Source organism: Amblyraja radiata, chromosome 29, assembly GCF_010909765.2.
Source record: "Amblyraja radiata isolate CabotCenter1 chromosome 29, sAmbRad1.1.pri, whole genome shotgun sequence".
Classification (NCBI taxonomy): Eukaryota; Metazoa; Chordata; class Chondrichthyes; order Rajiformes; family Rajidae; genus Amblyraja; species Amblyraja radiata.
The window spans coordinates 22071317-22094351 of NC_045984.1; the positions used below are offsets into that span (position 1 = coordinate 22071317).

General features: G+C 45.3%; 3 protein-coding genes across 5 annotated transcripts in view; 1 reads left to right on the plus strand and 2 right to left on the minus strand.

Moving 5' to 3' along the window:
• Nucleotides 1-403: 403 nt before the first annotated feature.
• dohh (deoxyhypusine hydroxylase) lies at nt 404-11178 on the minus strand. Its single transcript, XM_033046841.1, has 4 exons — nt 10506-11178; nt 9352-9428; nt 2935-3169; nt 404-1836 (listed from the first exon to the last, which is right to left on the minus strand). Exons 1-4 carry the CDS (start codon nt 10777-10779, stop codon nt 1523-1525), a joined length of 900 nt encoding a protein of 299 aa, XP_032902732.1. The 5' UTR covers nt 10780-11178; the 3' UTR covers nt 404-1522.
• A 528-nt stretch (nt 11179-11706) lies between these two features.
• LOC116989459 (protein ANTAGONIST OF LIKE HETEROCHROMATIN PROTEIN 1-like) lies at nt 11707-15720 on the minus strand. Its single transcript, XM_033046840.1, has 4 exons — nt 15584-15720; nt 14028-14079; nt 13329-13451; nt 11707-13222 (listed from the first exon to the last, which is right to left on the minus strand). The coding sequence occupies exons 3-4, from the start codon at nt 13392-13394 to the stop codon at nt 12107-12109; spliced, it is 1182 nt and encodes a 393-aa protein (XP_032902731.1). The 5' UTR covers nt 13395-13451; nt 14028-14079; nt 15584-15720; the 3' UTR covers nt 11707-12106.
• Nucleotides 15721-15869: 149 nt separating this feature from the next.
• The window catches only part of fzr1 (fizzy and cell division cycle 20 related 1), a 32336-nt gene continuing 25170 nt past the window's right edge, over nt 15870-23035 (plus strand). The window contains exon 1 of one of the 3 annotated variants that reach the window (XM_033046837.1): nt 15870-16025. In XM_033046837.1, the coding sequence (XP_032902728.1) occupies nt 15957-16025 (69 nt within the window). In that variant the 5' untranslated portion in view covers nt 15870-15956. Of the gene's footprint in view, nt 16145-23035 lie in introns of all 3 variants that reach the window. The other 2 variants (XM_033046838.1, XM_033046839.1) reach the window with 2 other exon arrangements.

A 23035-nucleotide genomic window follows, 5' to 3' on the forward strand; every position in this document is an offset into this window, starting at 1 on the left:
GGCGTTCTCTCGGAAATCGCAGCACAGATCGCCAAAACCGGTCAAGAACAGACTTTTAGTAATATAGATAGAAGATAGATAGATGTGTGGGGCAAGTTTTTGTTTTACACATAGTGGGGACCTGGAATGCATTGCCAGGAGTGGTGGTGGAGACAGATATAATAATAGCATTTAAAAGGCTTTTGGATAGGCACGTGGTAGTGTAGGGAATGGAGGGACATGGATCACATACAGGCAGAGGTGATCAGATAACTTGGGATCACGTTTGGCACAAACTGTGAGCCTGTTCCTATGCTATACTATGCTATGTTCTATCTTGTTTATAATTTATGTTCCTAGGTTACAAGTTTACCGTACCAAACTTTATCAGTTACACACTAGAGCAGTAAAAAATTAAATTGCAGAATTTGCAAAACATTTAATATTTCCTAAAAATGCACAAGGGATACAGATTCTAAATTGCTTCTAATACCTTATGTGCAAGGATTTCAGAGTTCCGAAGTACAGATCTGCAATCATCAATGGAACCTTTTCCCCCATAGTACTAAATTTGCTTGTATTTCCCCCCAAATTAGCAGCTAATAAAATATCAAATAAAATGATCAAATTTTGAATCAGTTAATAAATTAGATGCAATATAAAGAATGACTCAGTGGAGCATCACTTATTCCAGCAACTGGGTTTCATTATTTGGAGGAAGTTACCAGTTTTGAGAATTGTACGTTCATTGGATCACGGTCCAATCCTTCTCAGGGGTAATTTAGCTGCTGAACATAAAGAAAATCAGATCAGCATCCTCATCCGTCTCCGGTGCCCGTGTGAAAATTTGCATTCTCTGTGACCTCTCAGGCTTCACCCGGGTCCGTCAGTTTCCTCACACATATGCTGGTAGCAACTCGATTACTAGAAATTATCGTTGGTCTGGGAGGATGGCAGAAGAATCAAATGGAGTAGGGGGAGTTGATGAACATGTGAATGGAATAGGTTCCAGGGGAAAAAAGGAACTGCAGATGCTGGATCAAAACTCAATCACTGGAATTGGGGCATAAGTAATGACCGAGGCACCACTGTGTCAATCTTTATCATATCTAATGCATTAACTAATTCAAACACAAAGTGCTGAAATAGCTCAGCTGGTCAGGCAGCATCTGTGGAGTAAGTGGTGAAATAATGTTGTGGGTCGTCGACTGCCCAGGTCCTCCAGAGATGCTGCCTGACCTGCTCAGTTATTCCAGAACTTTGTATTTATCTTAGGTTACCGGGGAATAAGATTGATGGCAATACTCAGAGCTAGCAAAGATTTGATGGTCCAAGTATCCTCTATATGTAAAGAGGTACGACAATAGATAAATAAAGCAACGCGTTTCATTGTCATTTCTACAAGTTACAATTAAACATCAAGAAATTTACAATAAATATCTCCAATACTGGAAGAGGTTCTGAGAATTGTGTCATAAAGATTTTCAAGAGTCTATCGGCTGTGTGATAGAAGTCCCATTGAGTCGATATTAAATTCTCCACATCAGCTTGGCTGTAATCTGATCAGACTGTCAGCGTACTGGAACTCCGGACTGTTTTCGTATTCAGACACGTCCAGTGCCACCTCACAACTCTCTTTCACAACGCGTTCTTTATCGTGCAGATATTGTTTCAATACTTCCACACACGGCTCTTTGGCGATGGAACCCAAAGCTTCTGCACACTCGTGACGTACCATGGAGCTCTCATCCATTTTTTTTAACGCTGTTACAAGCGGAGGAATACTGGCTTCATGCTGCATCTGACCAAAGACATAGCCGATTTCATGTCGAAATAATGCACTGCCGCATTGTAAACCTGGATAAGGAAAATGCACATGAAGTTAGATGCCACAAGTTAAATTAGGAAGATCCCATGTGTAAGACCTGATACATCCAAGTGTGGAAATTTATTGAGCATTGTAATTAACAAGGTAATTTGTTGCTTTACATCTTTCTCAAATGTAAACAAAGCTTCTTGGCGTAATCTATTTGCAAGATTAAACAAGAGTAAATTGCACTCCGAAATGCGAAAATTGTAGCTGCACATTTTTCCAAACCAAAACCCATCGCGTTTAGTAGTTGCTACTTTGGTCAGTGAGAACAGGAACTAGCTTCCCTGATGCAAAAACACCTTCAACATGATTTGAAAGGAGCCTATTTTTCATTAATTAGCAATCAAGGACTATTTCTACCGCTGGAGAGAAGGAATGGGTGACGTTTGAAGAAGGGTCTTGATCCAAAGAGATGCTGCCTGTCCAACTGAGTTACTCCAGCACTTTGTCTATCTCTGGTTTAAACCAGCATCTGCAATACATTCCTACACCTTTTCTAACCCAGTTATTCCCTTTATTCCTTTTCCCATCACAGAAGATACAAAAGCTTGAATACGCATACCACCAATCTCAGCTACAGCTTCTTTCACTGTTTATCAGGCTTCCCCCCCCATAGGGGATCTCACGTCACTGAAAAATATTTCATAGTTGTTTTAATGACTAAAAATAGCAACTAACTGGATGATTGGTTCAAATAAATACCAACCACAATGGGAGAAATGTCATTATTTTCTTTCTTCCCTGGATGATGTGATAAGATCTTAATGTTCTGAAGAAATCAGAAAAAGGCCCAATTTATAGTTTCACTCTAAGACATCAAAGTCATGCCGCATTTCTCTATTGGAATATTAATCTAGTTTATACGCCCTCTGATCTCAGAGATGAAAGCTAGAGCACACAACATTCTGATGTAGTTAGTAGAGAACATTAATTTTCACTCCATGATAAATCTAAAGACCAACCTTAGTTGGTCAAAAAACCATGTCAGAGTGAAAACTTAACATGATTTAGGTGTTACGTTACAATCTAACCTAACACCCAAGGTGAATGAATGACATGGCAGAAACAAATGAACTTCATACCATCGCCTAAAGTCAGGACTGCTTCTTTAGTTCCAATATTACGAAGGGCAAACATAGCTCTGTATCTGTCGAACAAGGGCAAGGATTCATCCAGCAGAGTTTCCCTCAATTTTCGAATGTCTTTCTCTGGAGATGGGGGAGCAGGGTCAATTGAACAGTATTGGCTTCCGCTGAGGTCTTTGTTGTTCTGTAACCATTCAATCCGTTTAACTGCTAGCTGGCACGTTTCAGCCACCTAAAAAAATGAATACAATACGCTAATTAATCTTTTTAAAAGCATTTGACAGCTACATACATTCCAAAGTAAATTAAAACCAGTTCCATGCTTCAATTCAGATTCCATTACTTTCACCTGCCATGGCTTTCAACACCTTGTTGATCCTTGGAGTATAATACTTCATGGGCTGTCACTTCATTCAACAATAGTAACAGAACTACAAAAGAGATTGACACCATCTTCTAAACTGAAGTCTGGCATTTTTATTTTTTTCACCAATATAAAAATCATCAGCAAAATACAGTGCAGGAGGAACTGAGTGGGTCAAGCAGCATCTGTAGAGTGAAACGGACAGACAACTTCTCGTGAGTCGGGAACTGCTGCAGACATGTCAGATAAATCTCAGCATCTCTTTATTGAGCAATAGCAACTGAACAGGAATATGATTTGTAGACACTCTTGCAACCCATTTTCTTTCCATCACCACCCTCCCCCACCCCCCCCCCCCCCCCCCTCCCCTACACATTGCACACAGTGCTATCTGAGAATCTAAATTGAAGGTTTATCATGGATTACTAATTCAACCAAAGCAGACAAGAATTCAACTGAAATCTATTCATATCCTCCAAAATGTACCTTCAATTTATCTTCTTATATTTGAAACCCATATTACTGAGGCTTGGAGTTGGGCACAGCTCAGCCAACTACTTAATGATTACTGCAGTTTATGACTGAGTTGTGAAAGAACAATTTCCTGATAACTCGTATTACGGCTATTGTTTAGAAAGCCATGATACTATCAAAAAAATCTTGCTACTGTTGCAATGAACAGATAAGTGAATAACACTTAGTAATATTTTTCCAAGTTTTGGAGAACTTGTTGCATCATTTTGACCAGCTACACCTTTTGAAGATTGTTCTGAATTTTGAATACAAAATACTGAACATAAATAATTCAAATTTGAGATATCAATGCTGCATTGCAGTCTCTGGATAGGGTTGAGAAATCAGAATGCAGGCTTAACTATATTTTCTCTCACTGATTTAAGGTCAATTGTAGTGCCCTATGGTCTCTGACACTTCATAAAGCTGAACTCACTGAACTGAGCACAGATCAGGATCCTTATTTCCTGCATCTGGAACCAAGCCAGAGAAACCCAAGTCCCCAGGCAGAAACAAAAAGCAGATGGCTTTTAACTCAGCTCTGTACTAATAAATCAAACAAATCTGGTTGACATTTTTAAAGGCCATTTAAAAACCAAATACATTGGTATTAGGTAGAAAATTTCATTGGAGGTCACAGGACAGGCTGTGAAGGAGTGGCAGTGTGCAACAGAGTGGCAGAAGGGCAAGTTTTGTCTAATAATTTCTACTCTAGCTCCGTTTTTTTTTTAAACCATTCGCAAACTGTGATAAATGTTAGACCAACATCAATAGAATGCCACAGACAAGGTGAGAATGCAGCAAAATGACTGATTTAGACTGCATTAGGAATTGACAACCTGGGAAATAGGGCCCAGTCTGGAAGATACCAGAGAATATCTACAATACCATACAACTTTATTTATCCCAGGAGGGAAATTGATCTGCCAACTGTCATAAAAACACAAAACACATGAAACATGAAAGTAAAGTGACGAGTGGAAAGGCTTGGGGGATGTGCAAAGATTGGGGAGGGTGGGAGAGGGGCAGTCAGTCTCAGTCTACCCCACGACAGAAGGGGGAGGAGTAGTAAAGTTTGATAGCTATCAACTGTTGGCTGGCTGCCGTGTACACAGTGCCGGAACCGGAAACATGGGGAAGATGAGGCTTCAGTAAGAGGCAATTTAGTCTGAAAGGTCACAACCCCCCCCCCCCCCTAAATATTCAGCATGCCAGCTACCCTCGTCTGAGGTTGTCAGCAGACCTGGGACAACCACAATCCATCATAATGCAGATGTTTCTGAGGTGATATATTTTTTATAAAAGTGAAGTGGAGTTCATGTTCAAAAAGGATGTAAACCAGTGAACTAAGTAATCTAGACCAGTGAGTCAGCCCAATCTAGAACACTAAAATCTGAGGGGAAACCTGATAAACATACAGTGGCTTGCAAAAGTATTCATACCCCTTGAACTTTTCCACATTTTGTCACATTGCAACCACAAACGTAAATGTATTTTATTGGGATTTTATGTGATAGACCAACACAAAGTGGCGCATAATTGTGAAGTGGAAGGAAAATGATACATGGTTTTCAAATTTTTTTACAAATAAAAAACTGAAAAGTGTGGCGTGCAAAAGTATTCAGCCCCCTTTACTCTGGTACCCCTAAATAAAATCCAGTGCAACCAATTGCCTTCAGAAGTCACCTAATTAGTAAATAGAGTCCACTTGTGTGTAATCTAATATCAGTATAAATACAGCTGTTCTGTGAAGGCCTCAGAGGTTTGTTAGAGAACATCAGAGAATTAGACTTGTCTTAATGGACAAACAAGATCTTTTCCATAAAATTTGGGCTCCATTCATTAACTATCTGAAGGGATAGATTGGCACAGCGCGAGGACCCAACTGAAACTTGAACTCAGGAATAGATGAAAAGCTATACTTTATAACCTACGAACCTATCTCCATTGATGTATTACAGGTAACCCATTCCACCTCCCTTGTTTTTCTGTTGTATTTTTTTTTGCTTTCTTTTTTATTTGTAACTTTCTACCCTCTCTTTTTCCCTCTTTCTATAAAAAATAAAACACTAGAAGCAGAAGTAATTGATAATGGAAAATTTTAATAATGTATGACTGATGTATATGAAAAGTTTTTTTACTATAATATGTAACTACATTTTATAATATGTCTACTTCTAATAAATAAATAAATAAATAAATAAATAAAATGAATAAAATAAAAAAAAAGAGAACATTAGTGAACAAACAGCATCATGAAGCCCAAGGAACACACCAGACAGGTCAGGGATAAAGTTGTGGAGAAACATAAAGCAGGGTTAGGTTATAAAAAAATATCCCAAGCTTTGAACATCTCACGGAGCACTGTTCAATCCATCATCCGAAAATGGAAAGAGTATGGCACAACTGCAAACCTACCAAGACATGGCCGTCCACCTAAACTGACAGGCCGGGCAAAGAGAGCATTGATCAGAGAAGCAGCCCATGGTAACTCTGGAGAAGCTGCAGAGATCCACAGCTCAGGTGGGAGAATCTGTCCACAGGACAACTATTAGTCGTGCACTCCACAAATCGGGCCTTTATGGAAGAGTGGCAAGAAGAAAGCCATTGTTGAAAAAAAGCCATAAGAAGTCCCGTTTGCAGTTTGCCACAAGCCATGTGGGGGACACAGCAAACATGTGGAGGAAGGTGCTCTGGTCAGATGAGACCAAAATTGAAGTTTTTGGCCTAAATGCAAAACGCTATGTGTGGCGGAAAACTAACACTGCACATCACCCTGAACACACCATCCCCACTGTGAAACATGGTGGTGGCAGCATCATGCTGTGGGGATGCTTTTCTTCAGCAGGGACAGGGAAGCTGGTCAGAGTTGATGGGAAGATGGATGGAGCCAAATACAGGGCAATCTTGGAAGAAAACCTGTTAGAGTCTGCAAAAGACTTGAGACTGGGGCGGAGGTTCACCTTCCAGCAGGACAACGACCCTAAACATACAGCCAGAGCTACAATGGAATGGTTTAGATCAAAGCATATTCATGTGTTAGAACGGCCCAGTCAAAGTCCAGACCTAAATCCAATTGAGAATCTCTGGCAAGACTTGAAAATTGCTGTTCACAGACGCTCTCCATCCAATCTGACTGAGTTTGAGCTATTTTGCAAAGAAGAATGGGCAAAAATTTCAGTCTCTAGATGTGCAAAGCTGGTAGACATACCCCAAAAGACTTGCAGCTGTAATTGCAGCGAAAGGTGGTTCTACAAAGTATTGACTCAGGGGGGCTGAATACTTTTGCACGCCACACTTTTCAGTTTTTTATTTGTAAAAGAATTTGAAAACCATGTATCATTTTCCTTCCACTTCACAATTATGCACCACTTTGTGTTGGTCTATCACATAAAATCCCAATAAAAGACATTTACGTTTGTGGTTGTAACGTGACAAAATGTGGAAAAGTTCAAGGGGTATGAATACTTTTGCAAGCCACTGTACATAAAATGATGAGAGGCATAATAGATAGGTTAGACAGCCTGAGCCTTTTTTTCCCCAGAATGGAAATGTCAGACTAGAGGACATAGCTTTAAGATGAGAGTGGAAAAGTTTAAAGGAGATGTGCAACAGATGCACACAGATGCTGGTGGGTGTCTGGAACCAGCTGCTTGGGGTGGTGGTGGAGGCAGATATGATAGTGGCACTTAAGGGGCCTTTTGATAGGCACATGGATTTGCAGGGAATTGAAGAATCCTCACCTCCATTAATAGGTGATCTCTAGACATTAAGGCTGGTTTCATTAATTCCTGGCAACATGGCAAATCAAAGCCAGAAACCAGCACCAGATTTGACCAAATTAACAGGAATTAATGAAACCAGTCTTAATGTCTATAGATCAATTTATCGGCAGTCACAAGCTGGAAAACAAAACTTTTCTTTGACGGTAGGTATCAACTTCACGACTAATTTCCATCCTGCACTCAAATTCATTTGCACCATCTCCAACATCTCCCTACCGTTTCTGGATCTATTGGCCGACATCTACTACAAACCCACTGATTCCCATAACTATCCAAACTATACTTCTTCCCACTCAGCTTCCTGTAAAGACTCTATCCCCTATTCCCAATTCCTCTGTCTACGCCGCATCCGCGCCCAGGATGAGGTTTTCCATACTAGATCATTGGAGATGTCCTCATTCTTTAGTAATTGGGGGGGGGGGGGGGGGGGGGGGGCCCTTCTTCCATTATAGATGAGGCCCCTTCCTCCCCCCCCCCCCCCCCCTTGGACAGTCCCCCTTGTCCTCACCTTCCACCCCATCAGCCATCGCGCATACAGCATATAATCCTCCAACACTTTCGCCACCTTCAACGGGACCCCACTACAGGCACATCTTCCCATCTCCACCCCTTTCTGCTTTCCCCAGAGACCTTTCCCTCCACAGCTCCCTGGTCAACTCGTCCCTTCCCACCCAAACCACCCCCTCCCCAGGTACTTTCCCCTGCAACTGCAGGAGATGTCCCTTTACCTCCTCCTTCGACTCCATCCAAGGACCCCGACAGTCTCTTCAGGTGAGGCACAGGTTCACTTGCACCTACTCCAACCTCTTCTGCTGTATCCGCTGTTCCGGGTGTCAACGCCCATACATCGGTGAGACGAAGCACAGGCTCGGCGATCGTTTCGCTGAACACCTCCTCTCAGTCCGCCTTAACCTACCTGATCTCCCGGTTGCTCAGCACTTTAACTCCCCCTCCCAATCTGACCTTTCTGTCCTGGGCATCCTTTGGATGCCAAACCATTGGAGGGCAAATTGGAGGAAACAGCACCTCATATTTCGCTTGGGTAGCTTATACCCCCCCAGCAGTATGAACATTAACTTCTCCAACTTCAAATAGCCCTTGGTTTCCCTCTCTCTCCATCCCCTCCCCCTTCCCAGTTCTCCCACCAGTCTTACTGTCTCCGACTACATTCTATCTGTGTCCCGCCTACTCTCCTGACATCAGTCTGAAGAAGGGTCTCGACCAGAAACGTCACCCATTCCTTCTCTCCAGAGATGCTGCCTGTCCCGCTGTTATTCCAGCATTTTGTGTCTACCTTTGATTTCAACCAGCATCTGCAGTTCTTTCCTACATACTTCACTTTGAGGGTTAGGGTGGGAAGAAAGCCATTTGTGTTGCCTGCCATTTTTATATCCAGTTGGATCTAGGAAAGGTAACTGAAAGGCTGCAAGCATAACGCAATGGCAAGTTACAGTTCTGAAATTAGACCAAAATCCCATTGAGTGGGAGAAAATAATCACACGATTATACATTCTATATAGTTAACTAATAAAGCTTCGGTACAATTGGATTTTATTTTAACTAATCTAACATAGTAATCTACATCTGCTGCTTTTGTGAAAGTGAAAATATGAATAACAAATTTGTCAACAAATCAATTTCCTCCTTAAAAGTGTATTGTCGTTCAAACCTTTTAAAGTAATGCAAGCAGGCATACCTAATCCACTGAATATTAAAATGTAGATCTGTAAAATTCAGTTAAGATAATCTTACTTCTATGACTGGATCACTTGAGTAGTTTCTCAACATTTCAAGGACCTCTGGTTTCCCAATAGCGCCCAACGCCTCGCCTGAAATAATATCGTGACAAAAACAAAAATCAGAATTCAGGAAAATAAATAATTTGAATGTGCGGTAGTACAACTCATCGTGTCCATCTCCGTCATCTCCCCCCACTTTCTTGATCTCACCGTTTCCATCACAGAAGATAGAATATCGACTGACGTCTATTATAAAAATATTGACTCTCCCACAACTATCTAGACACTTCAACCCAACCTGTTTCCTGCAAAGACGCTATCCCCTAATCCAAATTCCTCCATCCACATATTTAGCTTGGACAGTTTATAACCCAGCAATATGTATGAAGGAATTGCAGAAGCTGGTTTAAACTGAAGATAGCCACAAAAAGTTGGAACTCAGCAGGACAACAGCAAAACTAGTAACTCAGCAGGTCAGACAGCATCTCTGGAGAAAATAGGTCACGTTTCAGAAGAAGTGTCTCGACACAAAATGGGGCCTATTCCTTTTCTCCAGAGATGCTGTCTGATGTGCTGAGTTACTGCAGCTTTTTGGGTCTATCTTCTCTTATAACCCTGCGGTATGAATGTTGATTTCTCTAACTTCAAGTAACCCTTGCATCTCTCTTTATCCCTCCCCCATCCAAGTCAGCATACTAGTTTCGCTGTTGTCCTGCTGAGATTCAGTTTATATTACTCGTTGTCACCTTTCCCACAGCCAACAATACCTACTGAGGGCTCCACTATTCCTTGATCATCATTGCTGGCTTTACTGTCATGTTGCATACCTTTCATTAATTTGTTCCCTGTACCATTTCACACCTCTAGTTTCCCTCTCCCGACTCTCAGTCTGAAGAAGGGTATCAACCTGAAACGTCTATACCTTTTCTCCAGCGATGCTTCACTCCCGCTGAATTACTCCAACCTTTTGTGCCTGTCAGGTCTCCCTGAATGACTATAGCTTTTTGTGCCTATCTTCGGTTTAAACCAGCTCCTTCCTACACACTCCCTCCACAGATCCTGCCTGACCCGGCGAGCCTTTAGCACTTTGTGCTTTGCTCGGGATTCCTTTTAGCCACAGTCTCTTGTGTCCCCAGCAGCCCATGGTGCCGTGACCTGGGTCCCCACCTGCTTCGTGCCGGACCATGGGCTCCTGGCCGCGGTCGTGCAGCAGCCGCCGGAGCACGGGGATGGCGCGCTCGTCCTGCATCTGACCCAGGCAGTAGGCCAGCTCGTGCTTCAGCAGCGCCGACTCGTCCGAGAAGCCCTTCGAGATCCACTCGATGGCCAACGCGCCGCCCAGGTTGCGGAGGGTGAAGAGCGCCCGGAACCGCTCCTTCAGCGGCCTCGACGCGTCCACCAGCACCTTGCCGACCGCCTCCACCACCTTGTCGTCCGCCATCTTCCACCCCGTCCGGGGGCACGTGACCCACGCCACGCCCCCACCGCGGTCAGCAGCCAATCAGAGCTCAGTCACGTGCTGTGGGCCTTCGGGAGGGAGGGGCCGTGGGAGAAAGTGACTGAATCAACTCCTTCAGTGTTTAAAGTTGTCCACGAATCTTAAAACCCATTTAAATTTGTTACCCTGTCAATGTTTAAAACTTGTTTACAAATCCATGAAGTTGTATCTCAATGTTTAAACTTTCTTTACAAATCCATAATGTTGCATCTCAGTTTAAACCATGTTCACACATCCATTAAGTTACATTCCAGTCAATGTTTAAAATGTGTTTACAAATCCATGGTTAGTGATGTATCTCGTTCCATGTTTAAAAACGCATAGTTAAAGATGTATCTGATTCACTTAAAAAAAAAGTTAAAGACGACTCGTGTGGGAAGGAACTGCAGATCGGCAAAAATGTTGGAGTAACTCAGCGGGACAGGCAGCGAAGGAATGGGTGACTTTTCTGGTCGAGACCCTTCTTCAGATGACTTGTTCATTGTTTAAAAAAACCTTGGTTAAAGATGTAGGAACAAAGAACTGCAGATGTTGATTTATACCAAAGATAGACACAAAGTGCTGAAGTAACTCAGCGGGTCATTTGCAGTTTATGTAGTTCATAAAAGCGATAGAAGCAGAATTAGGCCAATCGGCCCATCAAGTCTACTCCAACATTCAATCATGGCTGATCTATCTTCCCCTCTTAACCCCATTCTCCTGCCTTCTCCCCATAACCTCTTGACCCACATTTAAAGGTCTACCTTATTCATTATTTAAAAACCCAGTTAAATATCTAATTTACTTAAAAAAAAACGATACATGATGTGTCATTGCGCTAAAAGGCTTGTTTCCATGCTGTATTATTGAATTCACTAGTGAGATATTCAATACTATTCCAGCTATTTTCTTTATTCTACAATGAAAATATATGCTCAAGTATCATATCAGAAAATTACTACTTATAATGATTATAGAAAATAGAAAATACAAGTCATGTCTTGCACCACTGCATGATGAGATCTAGACATCAATCAAAACACTCTCACTTTCCCTTCTCAATTTCTTTCTCATGATGCTTGGAATTAAATAAATAAATCTACTACTGAGCTAGCAGCAGCTGTATTTAACCAAATAATTGTTTAGTGTATTTCATTTTCATTTAATAACCATGATGCATACAGTTTTATTATAATGACATATCGTACCACAATATCAAGACATTCGTATTCAGATAGCTAGTGAAAAATCATATTATTTACAATTTCTAAAAAATTTACAACTTAGAGAACTATCTTTCCTGCAGACCCATAAAATAAACAGACAACGCCTCACGGATCTCTTCTGCTTGGCTGTCAACAGTTCTATCTGACACCATTTGATTTGGCTGAGGAAATTCCTCCTGGCCCAGAACACCCAGCCATTCACTGTTAAATCCATCGTTATGTTTCTCACAGACATTGTGAAGAATGCAACAGGCAGTGATCATGGTCGGGATCAGTTCTAGGCTGCAGTCATTCCTCTTGAGAAGACACTGCCAACGTGCTTTGAGCCGTCCGAACGTGTCGTCTATTATGGCGTGAGCCTGGCTCAAAGTGTAATTGAACACAAGCTGATGCGGCGTTAGTGCTTCCGTTTCTGAATAGGGCTTCAGGAGCCATTCCTGCAGTGGATACGAAGAGCTGCCTATTAGGAGGTAGTTCACTGGAGTTCCTATAATGTTTTTTGAACAGTCAGGGAACAACCTTCTTTCAGTAGCCGTTGTCCACAGATCAGAGTTCCTCAGAATTTTTGCATCAAGAGAACTACCAGAAGATCCAGTGCAGACATCCCAGAATTTCCCAGTATCATCAACCACTCCTTGTAACACAACAGAATGCCACCCTTTTCCATTTAAGAAATCTCTGTGATATTGTGGTGGGGCACTGATGGGTATGTGGCAACTGTCGATCACACCAACACACTGGGGGAAATTCCACTTCCTTCCAAATCTCTGAGCCGTCATTTCAAATCCTTCATTAGAAGGCAGACTCAGATACAGAGGTTTTAAAAGGGTCACTATGGCATGGCACACCTCCCTTACACATTTACACACAGTTGAACGGCCAATCCCAAACAAATGGCTAATTGTTCTGTATTCCACATTAGTAGCAAGTCGCCAAAACGCCACTGCCACTCTCTTCTCAAGGGGTAGCGCTGGACGTAGGTGGGTGTTTCGGCGAGAAACCATGGGCTTCAGTTTGTTACAGACATGAAAAAATGTTTCTTTAGACATCCTGAAATTTTCAAGCCAATCGTTTGGCTGAAACTCATCCAAAACCACACGTTCCCACCAGTCTGAACTTCTTGGCTTACACCAAATTCGTGTGCGACAGTTAGTGCTACTATTTCCGTGTGCCATCACCATCTGAAAACAAAGAAATCATCACAAATGGACTCAAACATCCTGAACTACCATAGAATTTAATTAAAAAAATTAAATGAAAAAAAAGTTAGATTGCAAAGGAACTTGCCATTACAGCTAGTTCCTGCCTTGAAGTACCACAGCATGCAAAGGAATATCTTGGAAATGATTGCATTCAAGGGGGGAATGTTGACCATTTTTCATTTCAGGCACCCAATATTTGAATTAATTATGTTGTGTTCAAGAAGGAACTGCAGATGCTGGAAGATCGAAGGTACACAAAATTGCTGGAGAAACTCAGCGGGTGCAGCAGCATCTATGGAGCGAAGGAAATAGGCGACGTTTCGGGCGGAAACCCTTCTTCAGACTGATGGGGGGTGGGGGGGGAGAAGGAAGGAAAAGGGGAGGAGGAGGAGCCCGAGGGCGGGCGGATGGGAGGAGACAGCTAGAGGGTTAAGGAAGGGGCGGAGACAGCAAGACAAATTGGGAGAATTCAATGTTAATGCCATCCGGATGCAAGGTCCCCAGACGGAATATGAGGTGCTGTTCCTCCAATTTCCGCTGTTGCTCACTCTGGCAATGGAGGAGACCCAGGACAGAGAGGTCGGATTGGGAATGAGAGGGGGAGTTGAAGTGCTGAGCCACCGGGAGTTCAGGTAGGTTATTGCGGACTGAGCAGAGGTGTTCAGCGAAACGATCGCCCAACCTCCGCTTAGTCTCGCCGATGTAAATCAGCCGACATCTAGAGCAGCGGATGCAGTAGATGAGGTTGGAGGAGATACAGGTGAACCTTTGCCTGAATTAATTACTTCAGGTCACAGGGTGTGTAGCCAACTGCAACAAAGTTCTCTCCACTTGTCCTGACAATATTTTACAGAGAAAGAAAAATATCCAAGTTACATAATTGAATAGGAATACCACCACTAATCAACATTTATTTAACTGTAAAATCAGTACACAGTGAATTCACTTAACCACAAGGTTTTTAAATAATAAAAAATGTTGCACACCATTGCACCCTGAGGAAGCATGCTAGAAATTAACAGTAAACAATGGTACTATTTCATCGATGATAATCCAAGCTACAGAATTATCAAAACACATTTGGCCATTTCACCCATTTTGAGATGGGATATTTCAGGTCAGGACATTTGGGGTTGGGATATTTCTTCAGACCAATTGGAGTAGGGAGAAGCTAGAAGACAGGTGAACTGTTGCCTATCCATTCCCTCCACATTCTCTCCCCAGGAAGTCTGACCTGCTGCATTCCTCTATCATTTTATATTTTTCTCCTGCACCTATAGTTTCTTGAGTACCTATTCTTTGAAAGAGGTGTTTCCCAGAATGCGTAAGTAAGAACGTTCTAGGGTGTAAACTACGCAAGCGAAATATGAGGTGATTCCCAGAAATATTTCAGCTTCTATTTGCTTCACTGCTGAAACAACAGTTTATCAGATAGGTACAATATGCATATGCAAAAGATGTATCCCCAATCGTCCAATCTACCTGGTTGTGGCATTTGCACTTTTTATTTTAAAAGGGTCATAGAGCTGGACTGCATGGAAACGGGCCCTTTGTCCCACTTTGTCCATGCTATCTCAACTTTGTAGGAAGATGGACATAAAATGCTTGAGTAACTCATCGGGTCAGACCTCATCTCTGGAGAAAGGGAAGAGGTAATTTTTCCGTTTGGAACTCTTCTTCAGAGTCTGGAACATCTCCCTTGGGCATCCCTCTCCCGCCCACTGTATACCGGATGACCACCGCTCCCTCCCCGATCGCAGACCCCCCTTCCCATAACCTGGGCAGGCCTCGCAATGACCCAGGCATCCCAGACCTTGTAACCTAGACATTCCCTCATCCCATCCTGGATATCCCTCCTCCCTCCCCCTAAATTAGGCATTCCACTTCTCGCCACCACCCCACCAAAACGGGCGCCATCCACACTCCAATACGAGAATCCTCCCCCACTCTCCCTAACCCAGACAAACCATCCGCCCGTAACCTGGGAATCACCTCTCCTCTTCCGCACCACCCTTAATCCAGGAGCCTGAAGGGTCTCAACCCGAAATGTCACCCTTTCCTTCTCTCCAGAGATGCTGCCTGTCCCGCTGAGTTACTCCATAATTTTGTCTCTGTCTTCGGTGTAAACCAGCATCTGCAGTTACTTCCTACACATCAACTCCCCCTCCACGTAAATCGATCAATACCCCTCCCCCCCCCCTCCCGAAATACCCCCATCGTCCCGTAATCAGGAATATCAATTCCAACCCCCTCCCCCACCGGTAACCCGGGCATCGCCTCTCTCCCACCGTAACCCGGGCAACCCCACCGCCGCGTCGCTCCACCCCCTCCCACCCCTACCAGAATCATCTTGCGTTGCCGCTGCTGGAAATACTGCCTGATCCGCAGCCTGCGCCGCGCGTCGTTCCTCCGGCCCAGGCTGGTGTGCTCCAGGTCGGCCCGGCGCCTGGTGAGCAGGAAGAGGAGCAGGAACATGAGCGGGAGCGCCGTCTCCTCCGCCATGTTCGCCGGAAGTGCCCCTCTTCCCTCCACGTGACCCTGGGCATCCCTTCCGCCCTTCGCCGCCAAAGCCAAAGATCCTACAGGCCAAAGCTCTCGAACGAGACTCCGGCGCGAATCGCGGAGTGAGGAAGGGGGGCGGAGAGCGCTCCGATCGGTCCTAAGCATCGCCTGCGGTTCAACGGTCCCGGTCCGAAGCATCGCCCGGAGGCGAATGCAAACGTCGTCGCCGTGGCAACGCAGCACTTCCGGCGGCGGTTTGAATCCTGGTGACGTCACAAAGGTAACGGTCGGACGGCCGGAAGCGGTGGCCGCCATGTTGTGCGGGAGTCGCGGCTGACGGGGGAGCGTGGCCCGGCCGGCGGCGGTAGGTACACGGGTGTGGGACTGGGATGGTGGCGGTGACAGCAGCTGGGTGGGTGTGGGACCGGGAGGGTCAACGGTGACTGTTCCCGGCGAGTGTTTGCCCCGGGATGGTATTTCGGACACTAGGAGTCCTCGGTGAGGGGTCCAGACCACGTCTGTGCTCGGTGCCATGGATCCTGCTGGTTGTCCTGCGCGAATAAAGTTGAAGATAAGCGGGTTGACTGGTGTGAGTGATGTTAAGGGGTTTGTCTTGGTCCTGTCAGCTACCTGGTGATGGTCTCAGTGTAGGGCTCTTGTTGCCAATACAATATCATTCCATGATTGCGTAGGGGTGTGTGTGTGTGTCTGGTCCTGGCGAAAATCTAGTAGTGGCTGGCGCTTCAGGGTGTATCATTCCAGTGAATGCTTTTGAAGAAGTGGTTGCAGTCCCATGGCTGAGCATAGTGCCTGGGTATACGTGCCTGTTCCTACTAATTACCCTGTGATAGGTGTAAAGACTGAGAAGTTGCTTGGTCTTGCCATGTACCTGGTGGCAGGAGAATGCCTGGTGGTGGTGGTGGGTGCCTTAATGGGATTCCAGTGGATATTTAGTGAAGGGTTCCTGTTGTCAAGGCAATACCACCCTTTGTCTGTGCTTAGTGTGTACATCAGATCCTGGTGGGTACACAAAAATGCTGGAGAAACTCAGCGGGTGCAGCAGCATCTATGGAGCGAAGGAAATAGACAACGTTTCGGCCCGAAACTTTGCCTATTTCCTCCATAGATGCTGCTGCACCCGCTGAGTTTCTCCAGCATTTTTGTGTACCTTCGATTTTCCAGCATCTGCAGTTCCTTCTTAAACAGATCCTGGTGGGTGCCTGGTGTAAGGATGTGCAGTCCCAGTGAGTTCCTGGTGACAAGGGTTACTCTAGCCACTACAGCCCCACCACTGTGCATGATACCAAGGTCTGTGTACCTGATCTTGGTGGTTATCCTGTGAATAGGATGATTGAATTGAATTGAATCCTTTATTTGTCATTCAGACCTTTCGGTCTGAACGAAATGTCGTTGCCTGCAGCCATACATGTAATAATAAACAATACACAATAAACACAAATTAACATCCACCACAGTGAGTTCACCAAGCACCTCCTCACTGTGATAGAGGCAAACGTCTTAGGGTTACTGTCTCTTCCCTCCTCTTCTCCCTCTGCGCTGAGGCGATACCCCACCGGGCGATGGTAAGTCAGTCCCGCGGTTCAAGCTCCGCGGCCCGGGGGTGGTCGAAGCTGCCGCCCTCCAGTCCAGCGGACGCAGCTGTTGCCACGGGAGCTCCGGAAAAAAGGCACCAGCCTGAGACCCGCGAGCTCCCGATGATGTCGTCCACGGCCGAGCCCCGGATTCAGGTCGCCGCCGCCAGAATGCCGCCTCAGTCACCGGAGCACCGTCTCCGCCCCCACAGGAGCGTCTCAGCCCCGCACCGGGCCGCCCTCACGGGAGCGTCTCAGCCCCGCACCGGGCCGCCCTCACGGGAGCGCCTTCTAGCCAGGAGCCGGGTCGCCCTCACGGGAGTGTCTCAGCCCCACGCCGTCCGCCCTCACCAGAGCGCAGAGTCGTGCCGCTGCCTGAACGCCGCAGCAGCTCGGAGACGGCCAGCCTCGCGTTGGTAAGTTCTGGCTGGCTCAACCTCCGGAGCCTCAAGGTCGCAGGTTGGAGGCCGCCAGCTCCGCCATTAGGCCTCAGCTCAGACGGGGAAAGAGATTGATGGTGCGGTGGGCATCCTAGTGGTAACTTGATATCCTAGTGTGTATAATCCCAATGGGTCCTTGGTGACAGGGCTTCCTGTTACTCAGGAGTACGTCCCATGGCTGTGCTTGGTGCTGGTGGACACATGGTATCAGGCCATACTGTGGCAGTGGGTTCTCGATGATGTGTTTCTAGTGCCAATGGAGTACAGTGCTTGGTGTGTGTGACAGGTCTGAGTGTTTACTCTGTGAATGGCTAAAGGGATTGCCTGCTCTTGGTAGGTATCTTGATGGTATGGGAGTGGAGATGTTTCCTGGTGGTGATGGGCACTTTGTGTCAGGGTTTATCAATGGGTATAATCCCAATGGGTCCTCGGGTGACAGGGGTTTCTGTTACTAAGGGGGTGCCGTCCAATGACTGAGCTGAATAGGGTATATGTGTCTTATCCTGGTGATTACCATGTGAGAAGGGGGTATAAAGGCTAAGGGGTTGCTTGTCCTGGTGGCAGATGGAGCCCTGGTTCCGGTGGGCACGGTGTCAGGGTGTTTGGAGCCTGTGGGTAATCGGTGTCAGGGCCAAGGGGCATCTGATCCAGGTGGAGTTCTGCACTGGAAGCAGCCACTGCAACACCCTGTGGTCTTCATGCTCTGAATTCCCTGGCACTCCTGTTTCTCGCTAGAGCATGGCCTAGTTTTAAAAATGTCTTCCCACCTATTGGATAGCTTCTGGCATTTATTTTCACAAAATGCTGAACCTAACACATGAAACATAACAGTGCACTGTTCGGTCTCTGCAGGCGCTGTTGCTGCATAGCCATTGCTTGTCAGTGGGCTAGGGATTTTCACTGATCTCAAGAATCATCTTGATTAATGTCTTTCATGTGCATACATGCCTGTATTGAAACCTTTTGGGAACTCCACTATTGAGTTGTAGCAAAGTTTGATCATTCATACAGAGATGAAATCTGTTTATTCTGTCATGTTAACTGAGGGAGAATAGTTAGCCAAAATATAGGAATGGTCATCAAATGAAAGTTTTTAGGGAAAAAAAGCTACAGGTGCTGGAAATCAGGAGAAAAAACCCAGAATATGCTGGAAACACTCATCAAGCAACGCTGCACCTGTGGAAAGAGAAACAGCATTAACATTCCACATCGAAGACTCTCAGGAGTGTTTCCCACAGGTGCTATGTGAACTGAGCGTTTTCAGTGCATCTGTTCTTTCACTTACTGCATTTTTGTTTTCCTTAAAAGTAAGGTACAAATAAAACAAAATCACATGCTTTTAATGTGTTGAAGGTAATACTAGAAACAGCAGGTCATGTAGCATCTGGACAGAACAGAATGCTATAGTTTAGCATATAGAATGATCGTTTAAAACCTCTCTGGGCAACCACAGTCTCTATCCATAAAAGGTGATAAAATAGGAAAGATATTTTTAGAAAAGCATGCTAGCATAAAACTGGTGGCAAATACTTTTGGATAGAGCTTTAAAAGGATGAGCATACTTAGAAAACAGGTTTTTCATTTACTAACCTGATAGGTGCGTTGAGAAGACTGGAAGTATTGCCAAGAATGCTTGCTACCCTGGCCATTCCCCTTTCTTTCTTTTATGGGTACTCAACATTATGAGGAAGGGTCCCAACCCAAAACATTGTCTGTCCATTTCCTTCCGCAGATGCTGCCTGACTTGCTGAGTTCCTCCAGCACTTTGCTCAAGATTCCAGCATTGGCAGTCTCTTGTTTCTCTATGCCTTCTCATTATTTTATGTAGGCAATATTAAATTGGTTACAGTAGTATGAACATATGCCACATGTTCCATGGGCACTTTAGAGTTGCAAGCATAGCAATTCTTGAGGAGGGGGGGGGGGGGGGGGGGTTGTCCATTTGCATCCATGTCATTCGTTTTGATCACTTTTTTCTCAACAAAGGTAATTTCCACAAACACAGGGTCAAATGTGATCTGTAAATTCAGGCATTTGCAGTCCCAGCTCTGGTTTGCAACGTTAGCTAGATCTTGACCTATTATACTTGTTGACAGCAGCATGGGACCATCGAATTCATACTTACTGAGCAACATAGAATGCATTTTGCTTATGACTGAGAAAACTCTCATGAGTGGGTTAAGTTATCCCCATTACTGCAGTTTAATAGATTTAATGTTTCTTGATACATATCACTTGCTGTAATTCTCACAAGTTTTGCAAAATAGTTACTAATTTGTTAGTTTGAACATCAACATGCAGCAATACCTGATCTTCCTTGCTAGCAGTTGATGTTCCCAAGGTGCAACACTTAATCTGTGCCACAAAAGTAGAAGTTGCTGTGTCAATTATAATTTAGTTTGTCGAGTGAACAATCACAGATTTATAACCTCTTTACCAGAACAGCCTCTGCGGTTCCCAGTTATGTGCATTTTGTTTTCAGAATTAACATAGATGTTCTTGCAACCATGAATGCCAGTGAATGCATTGATAATACATTTTCTCTGTGAGAATTGTACACTATTTGTGTTTCCTTATCTCGAGAAGATTGCCACTTTTAATTGAATATAACTATTTCAGAATCAGAATCACACTTTATTCACCAAGAATGTTTTGCAACATACGAGGAATTTCATTGGCCAGGTCAGTCATACAATTAAAAGCAACAGACTCAAAAACACAGTTTAACATGAACATCCACTACAGTGACTCCTACACATTCCTCATTGTGATGGAAGGCGAAATAAAGTTCAAGGCCTTCCTTTTGTTCTTCCTCGGTGGGGGGCCTCGAGCCCTCCGTTGATGGGACGATCTTGACTCCTGTCGTCGTCGGCGTTCAGCTCCTGCATCGGGGGGTTATCAGCTTCCCCGCGCCGGGCGGTCGGGGCTGGTCCGAACAGTTTAAGGGAGTTAAAGAGGGATGTTGTTGGAGGGGTTTTTAAATACTAAAGAGCATGGCAGCATGTTATTTGACGACTGTTCTAGAGAAATGACCCTTGCGGCCATAGGAAATAGTCGGAAGGCCGTCGTTAATTGGTAGAAGCGAATGAAGCATGTAGATTGAGACTTGACCACGAATGCACAAACATGTTATCGGGAAGCTGTTGAGGAGTTTAAAATAGCTTTGATTTATTCGTGCATCCTTTGTGGAGAATGACAATGGCCCACTGGGTCAGAGAAACAACTTCCATTTATGTCTTTAAAACAGTATCCAAAGGAAGATTTAAATGAGGTGTATAAATCTGAAGGACCAAGATAGTGTGGCTGATGGATTTCTTCCATTAGTAGAGAGGTAATTAATTGTCAAATGTTCATCACAATATAATCAGTAAAACAATAAAGGGCGTTAGATAGGTGTACTGGGGCTAGTGGAAAGAAAGTGTTGTATTTAAATTATCTTTGACCACTTTGTGCTATAATCTGCAGGGCTGTGGACCATGAACGAGCAATTGATGGTGGCTGGATATCTCTTGGCTGATATGGATTCAATAAGTCATTTAACTCCTGGGTCATTAGTCAAGTCAAGAGTGTTTTATCGTCATATGTTCCAGATAGACCAATGAAATTCTTAATTGCAGCAGCACAACAGAGGGCAGAGGGGGGGGAGAGGCGGGAAGGGGGAAAGAGGAGGAGAAGGGGGGAAGGGAAGGGGAGAAAGTAGATGGGGGTGGAGATGGGGAGAGAGGAGGGGGGGGCACGTAACTCAACCCTGGAGGGGTGAGGGCTTTGGGCGGGGCGGGACCTATGGCCGGCAGTACTCGGGTGCTCCTCAGCATTTCTCGGTCTCTCGTAGTGTCGATCCAGAGCCGGGGGGGGGGGGGGGGGCTGTGGGCGGGACACTATGGCTGGCCACACTCGGATGCTCATCGGCATCTCTCGGGTTGGCCGTCGGAGTGCGGAGTTTTTGGGGGGGCACACAACTCGCAGCTCTTGGTAAAGAGTGGCTTTTGCAGGCTGTGCCTTGAAAAATCGGCGCAGCTCAAGGAGTAGACGTCATCAGCCGGTTAGCTTCAGCTTCAGTTAGCTTTAGCTTCAAATTGGTGAAGAATTTGAAGAGATAACTAAAAAAATAATTAACCAAATTTTCAGATGGGGGGATTTTTGACATCATGAGGTAAATCTCTACTGGAATATGTAAAAATTTCACCGTTGCCGCTTCAGGTTTTCGAGGAGATGTGAATCGCAAGCAAACTAACGAAAGATCAGATCAATGTTTTATAAGTTACTAGACCAAAGGGGACCCATTGGGTCCCATCCCCGCGAAGCGCGGTTGCGTGGGGGGCTGTGGCGTCACACACTAACCACCCCCCACACGTCACACACTAACCACCCCCCACACACACAGGGGGGTGAGTGGAGGAGGGGGAGAGGAGGGTGTGAGGAAGCGGGGAGAGAGGAGAGGGGGGTAAGGGAGGGGGAGCGAGATGGTGGAAAGGGAGATGGAGGGGAAACGGAGAGAGATGATGGGGAAAGGCGGAGGTGGGGGAAGGGAGGGGCAGGGGGGAGAGAGAAGGGGGGACAGGAGAGGGGGAGGGAGAGAGGGGGGGAGGGGAGGAGGGTGGATGGGGGGGGAGAGTAGAGAGGAGGGCAGAGTAGAGAGGAGGGGGGAGGATGTGGGGAGAGGTGGCCCGACTCTGGAAACCTGGAGCGGGTACCAGTGGGAGGGCGGGGGAGGGGCATGACTTCACTCGCTGTGCAGGCTGCGAGGAGAAAGTTCTTCAAAAGCAAGCCGGGGAGCTCTTGAGCGCCGGTGACCTCGAGATCTGCAGAACTTGCTCGTTCTTTCTGTGCCTTTTGAAGAAGGGGGGGGTCACGTAACTCATGGAAAACAGTGCGCCTGCACGTTGACAGCAGCTGCTTTAATCCAGAGCCGGGGGCGGGGTGGAGCTGGGCCACGAGCCGGGTGGGCCACGAGCAAAGGCATTGTGATGTTATCAGCTGGCCAGCGGTTAGATTTGATTTTTTTTTTTAAGTCAGATCTGTGAACAATTTTAGTGAGAAACCCAGGAAATAATTAACCAAATTCACAGATGAGGGGATTTTTTAAATCATGAGGCGAATCTCTGCCGGAATATGTAAAAATCTCACCGTTTTGGCGTTGGGTTTTCGAGGAGATGTGAATCAAAGGCGAAATCTCTCACGCACACGCACAGTCATGTGGGTGTCTGATTATGATAGCTGCCTTTTTGAGGCAGTGACTCCGGTAAATCCCTTCAATG

Coding starts and splice junctions, on each gene's coding strand:
- dohh (XM_033046841.1), bottom strand. CDS start 10,779: ATGGCGGACGACAAGGTGGTGGAGGCGGTCGGCAAGGTGCTGGTGGAC. Junction 9,429..10,505: donor CATGGTCCGGCACGAAGCAG/GTGGGGACCCAG, acceptor ATATTATTTCAG/GCGAGGCGTTGGGCGCTATT. Junction 1,837..2,934: donor AGTCCTGACTTTAGGCGATG/GTATGAAGTTCA, acceptor TTCCTTATCCAG/GTTTACAATGCGGCAGTGCA.
- LOC116989459 (XM_033046840.1), bottom strand. CDS start 13,394: ATGCAATCATTTCCAAGATATTCCTTTGCATGCTGTGGTACTTCAAGG. Junction 13,223..13,328: donor GGCAGGAACTAGCTGTAATG/GCAAGTTCCTTT, acceptor CTTTGTTTTCAG/ATGGTGATGGCACACGGAAA.